Source organism: Merops nubicus, unplaced genomic scaffold (genome assembly GCF_000691845.1).
Source record: "Merops nubicus isolate BGI_N331 unplaced genomic scaffold, ASM69184v1 scaffold12273, whole genome shotgun sequence".
Classification (NCBI taxonomy): Eukaryota; Metazoa; Chordata; class Aves; order Coraciiformes; family Meropidae; genus Merops; species Merops nubicus.
In genome coordinates, this window is record NW_008601010.1 from 8,097 (window position 1) to 12,785 (window position 4,689).

Consider the following 4,689-nt stretch of genomic DNA (forward strand, 5'->3'; position numbering starts at 1 on the left):
AAAAGATAAAAAAAATATATAGATTGAAACAAAATAAGTGGCACTCTTCTTAATAAAGCCAACTAAATTACTTAATAAAGCCTAAGCCAATGCTTAGGAGGCCTTGCTATTGAAAATTTTAAAAGTGCTTTAACTTGGTTTTATTTATCAGTCATAACAGATATAACCCAAGCCCTACACAGCCTCAGTTCAGGCTTGGGAAGTTTCCTCATTTCTACAGCTATTTTCAAATAAAAAATATCCCTGAGTCATTTTTACATATTAGTCTAATACACAACACCAATATCATCTCTGGGGACACTTTCCCTTTTCCAGGAACCTATTTGCTCTCAATTTTTTGTTTAGAGGCAAATTGTACCTGCTCATCATTTGAGGCAGAGAATGGAGGAGGATGTTCCCATATAATTAAGGCAGGAGAGGAAAAGAATAATCAGAGGCTGCTCCATTGTGATGGACACTGGGGGTCTTGGTTCAGATGTTTAATGGGTCTTTGCACACTGAAGTGCCCAATGAGCATCACAGAAGACACAGTGACCAGTTGTGGCTCACAGCCAGGTCATCTGCTCAGGAAAATCAAGGAATGTTCTGGAACTTGCCACACCCTTAAGGCTCTCCTTACAGGTGGAGATTAGTGTGCAGGGAGGAAAATGATGCTCACAGCAGGGCTTAACACTTTTACCCCCAGTGTGAGTGACATGAGCAGCACATCTCAGACATTTCCCCATTGCTAGCAAAAGCAACTGCAACCCTCCCAAGCACCTAAAGGCAGCAGAATTCTGTAGGTTCCCCTCTACTCTAGACAGCTCTTATTTGCTTAAACCACCTCAAGTATTTCTATTATGTTACAGGGAATGTGTCTTGTGAGAACTGGAAATCATATCCAGCTCAAGCTTGTCTTCTAAATGAGGACACCAAGGAAAAACTCAAGCAACTTTTTCCCCTCTGCTCTAGACAGCTCTTAAGTATTTGCTTAAACCACCTTGAGTATTTGTATTAGGTTACAGGGAATGTGTTTTGTGAGAATTGGAAATCATATCCAGCTCAAGCTTGTCTTCTAAATGAGGACACCAAGGAAAAACTCAAGCAACTTTTCATCCCACACAACTACACCCCTGCTCAGGACAGAGTATTGAACTCCAGGGAAGGACCCGAGTTGGAAAGAAGGCACCAGACAAGTCAAGTTTTCAGTATTGACCTTTATTGAGCAAGAACTGCTGTGACTTTTACATCAAACAACAAAAGGTTGCATACTGTGCATGTCAACTAGGTTCTCCCATGAGCAAAAGTCCATCCTAATTGCACCAGTGAGGTAAACATAATTTATAAGTAGCTTTTTTTTAAGGCTAGGAGAGTTCTGGTTCTCATGAATATTCTATTACTGTTTTCTGTTTGGTTTTGGCTCAGTTGGTTCTTTGCATAATACATCTTAAGTCTTCCTCAGATATGTCCCTCCAACAGCTCAGGAAATTCAAAAAGCTTCCTTTGCACATTTCATCTCATGCACTATTAGTAGTATTATTTTTTATTTTTTTTTTTTTTGTTTTTAGATTCCCAAGCTCTGTGGAGGGAGCACATCTTGAGCCTGCATGCATTCCCCCCCCCTCCCCTATATTGCACAAAAAAAGTAAAATACTGTGTGTCTGGAGCCTCCATGAGAGAACCCATTCTGCTTTGAAGCCGTCACTCACATGCATTTTGCTGCTGTCATATGGCTTAACCTTTTGCACCGACCCAAGCTCTTTAATTTTTTTTTTTTTAATTTAGCTATGATTTATTTTATTCGCTCTCTTTAATCTCTTTTACTACAGCATGTGAAGTAACTTTCTCTACTTTCTTGGTAGACACTAATTTCTCCTCAAAGCTTTCTTCGTGTTCCTCTACCTTCTGAGTGACCGTCACCGACTTGGTGATATACGTGGTTGTACTGTCCCCACCTTCACCAGTGATCTTCTCTGCTTTTTTGGTTACTACGATTTTCTCACCTTTATCATCAATTGGACTCACATCGAGGCCATTGGTCACAACTCCCTTGTCTTCCTCCTCCACCTCCTTCTCTTTGGATCCCTCTTCCTTCTTCTCCTCCACCTCACCGTTCACGGCGATATCTTCTTTCCTGGACTCCTTCTCCACCTCTGCGCTGATCTTCGTGACCTTGGTGACAGTGATGGTCTCCTCCACCGCTGCCTTTGCATCCTTCACTGGGGAGGGGGGCTTCTCTGGGGAACGGGGCTTCTCTGGGCTCGCTGGCTTCTCTGGGGAGCGGGGCTTCTCGGGGCTCGCTGGTTTTTCTGGGGAGGGGGGTTTCTCTGGGCTCGCCGGCTTCTCTGGGGAGCGGGGCTTCTCCGGGCTCACCACCTTCTCTGGAGAGGTCACCTTGAGTGTTGCTGCCTTCTCCGGAGATGCTGCTTTCTCTGGAGGTGCTGCTTTCTCCTCCTCCTTGGCTGGTTTCTCAACAGCTTTCTCCACCTTCTGCTCTTTTCCTGCTTCCTTCTGGGCAGCCTTGGCCGGCTCCGTTACAGGGGACTTAGGGGGGGATTTAGGAGGTGACTTTGCGGGAGGGGTCTTCACCTTTTCTACCTTTGCGGCTGCCTCTTCAGCTTTGCCCTTGGCCTCAGCTTCTTCCCCACCTTCCTCGGCCTCCTCCCCTTCTTCCTTTTCCTCTATTTCTTCTTTTTCAGAACCTCCTTCTTCCGCTGCATCAGATTTTGCAGCTTCTTCTTCCTCCTCTGCTTCCTCTTCCTCCTTCTCTTCCTCAGGTGCAGCTGCTTGTTCTGCAGCAGCCTTCTCAGAAACAGCTTCTTCCTCCACAGCTGCTTCTTCTGCCTTTTCTTCCTCCTGCTCTTCTTGCTGGGCCTTGGCTGCCATTTCTTCTGCAATAGCTGCTAGGGCATCTTCCATCTCAGACTTTTCATCCTCCACCTTTGTCTCTTCAATGATTTCTTCTACAAACTTGTGCTGGACCTTCAGCTTTGGTGGTTCAATTTTTGTTTTCTGAATTTTAGTGGATGCTATTGTGACAGATGGTTGTCTGTGCGTGAATATGGGCCCAGTAATGCTTCCAGAGAAGGCACTGAATCTTGTCTCTTCACCCTCCAGTAGCTTCCTAAGGGAAACAGGAGGAGGAAAGAAAAAAAAATGAGCATAGAAACTCAGCGTAAGGGATGGAATTAGTCTTAGGATATTTCCCTGTCAGCAGGTTGAAACCAGGTTTAAGTGGAATATGCTAGAACTGATCAGTATGATCCATCACCCAGAGCCCTAGTTCAGCTTTCCTTGAATCAGCTCTTTTGCAAAATTCCTATTCAGCAAACAGCTTTTAGTTTGGTTTGCATGTGGCAAGTGTAACACCTTCAGCTGATCCGCTGACGTTCATCCTTAATGTCAAGGACTTCATTATGGCAGAAGTCAGCACAGCGTGTGGCAAAATAACTTCACAGGATGCACTATGACTTAGGCAAACTGAGAATTTGACACAGCCAACAGACCCAAATCAAATATTGTGGCACAGACCCTCAAAACCAATTAGAGCATACATCCTATAGTTTGGGCTTCCACCTCTCCTGTGTGGCTATGAAAGCCAGAGAGACTTGTGTTCGGCTAACCTGGGCAGCAAACAGCTATAGATGCTTGGGTACCTGCATGTTTACCTGAACAGCCTCAAGCATTTTAGCAGATCTGGAGATAGGGTTTTTTGTTTCTACTTTTCTTATATTCAAATACACGTTTTTCATCTAAGCCTGTGACCCAGAAAAGTCAGCAGCTCTCCGATGAGAGTTCTGAAGTGATGCAGAGGAGACTAAAAAAACCTGCCAGGCGATGGCAATAGCAAGCAATGTTCCTGCTCCAGATTAGAGTGGATGCCTTTATAGAAAAGTTGAGCAAGAACAGCAAAAGTGTTTGTGACAAGCACTCCCTGCTTGAAACCATGATCAAGCAAGTGCACTGTCTCTCTCAAGTGATAAAAGGGGACTCAAGTGACAAGCATCACTTGCTTGGCGTATGCAAAGCCAACTAAATGGGAATTAGAAATAAACTTGTCTTCTGCTGCATCTTCTGCTATTGTAAACACGGGCAGAATGCGGCACCAGGGTGCCACTGCACTGAGTCATGCTGTCCTGTGCCCACTGAGCACGCTGGGGCTCTGCCACTGATTACCAGAGAGCTGCTCCCTAACGAGCTCTGGGTTCTTACTGCAAACGCTTCGTGGTCTGTGTAGGTTTTGGAACTGTGGTGGTAATTTAGTTAAGCTCTAATTTGACTTGTGTTCACCGCCTGCAGATACTTCTTATGAGTGGCAAAGCTTCCCAAGCCAGAAGCATCTGCAGTGCTATTAATATTCCACACACATCTGCAACGATCCTACTGTACCTGTATGCAGCAATTTCAATATCCAGGGCCATCTTGACATTGAGGAGGTCCTGGTATTCCCTCAAGTGACGTGCCATTTCCCACTTCGTTCCTCTAAGCTCATTCTCCAGCTGATGAATCGTGTCCTGCAAAGGAGAGGCAGAAAACCCCTGTGACACGGCCACACGCTGCGGGCAGGGATGCAGCAGAAAAAGTTCTCGGAGAGGACTTTCAGAAACTCTTCCCGCTGCCCCGGGGTGGCAGGACCGGAGCGGGACCCACCCGGCTCCCCCCAGCATCTCCCGCCGACCCCGGAGCGCAGCCCGGCATCCCCCCAGCCCC

At 46.0% G+C, this 4,689-nt stretch overlaps 1 protein-coding gene across 1 annotated transcript; it reads right to left on the minus strand.

The window, feature by feature from the left end:
- Window positions 1–1,180: 1,180 nt before the first annotated feature.
- Window positions 1,181–4,493, minus strand: NEFM (neurofilament, medium polypeptide). The gene is made up of 2 exons (XM_008937874.1): window positions 4,369–4,493; window positions 1,181–3,103 (listed from the first exon to the last, which is right to left on the minus strand). Exons 1-2 carry the CDS (start codon window positions 4,443–4,445, stop codon window positions 1,777–1,779), a joined length of 1,404 nt encoding a protein of 467 aa, XP_008936122.1. The 5' UTR covers window positions 4,446–4,493; the 3' UTR covers window positions 1,181–1,776.
- Window positions 4,494–4,689: the final 196 nt, after the last annotated feature.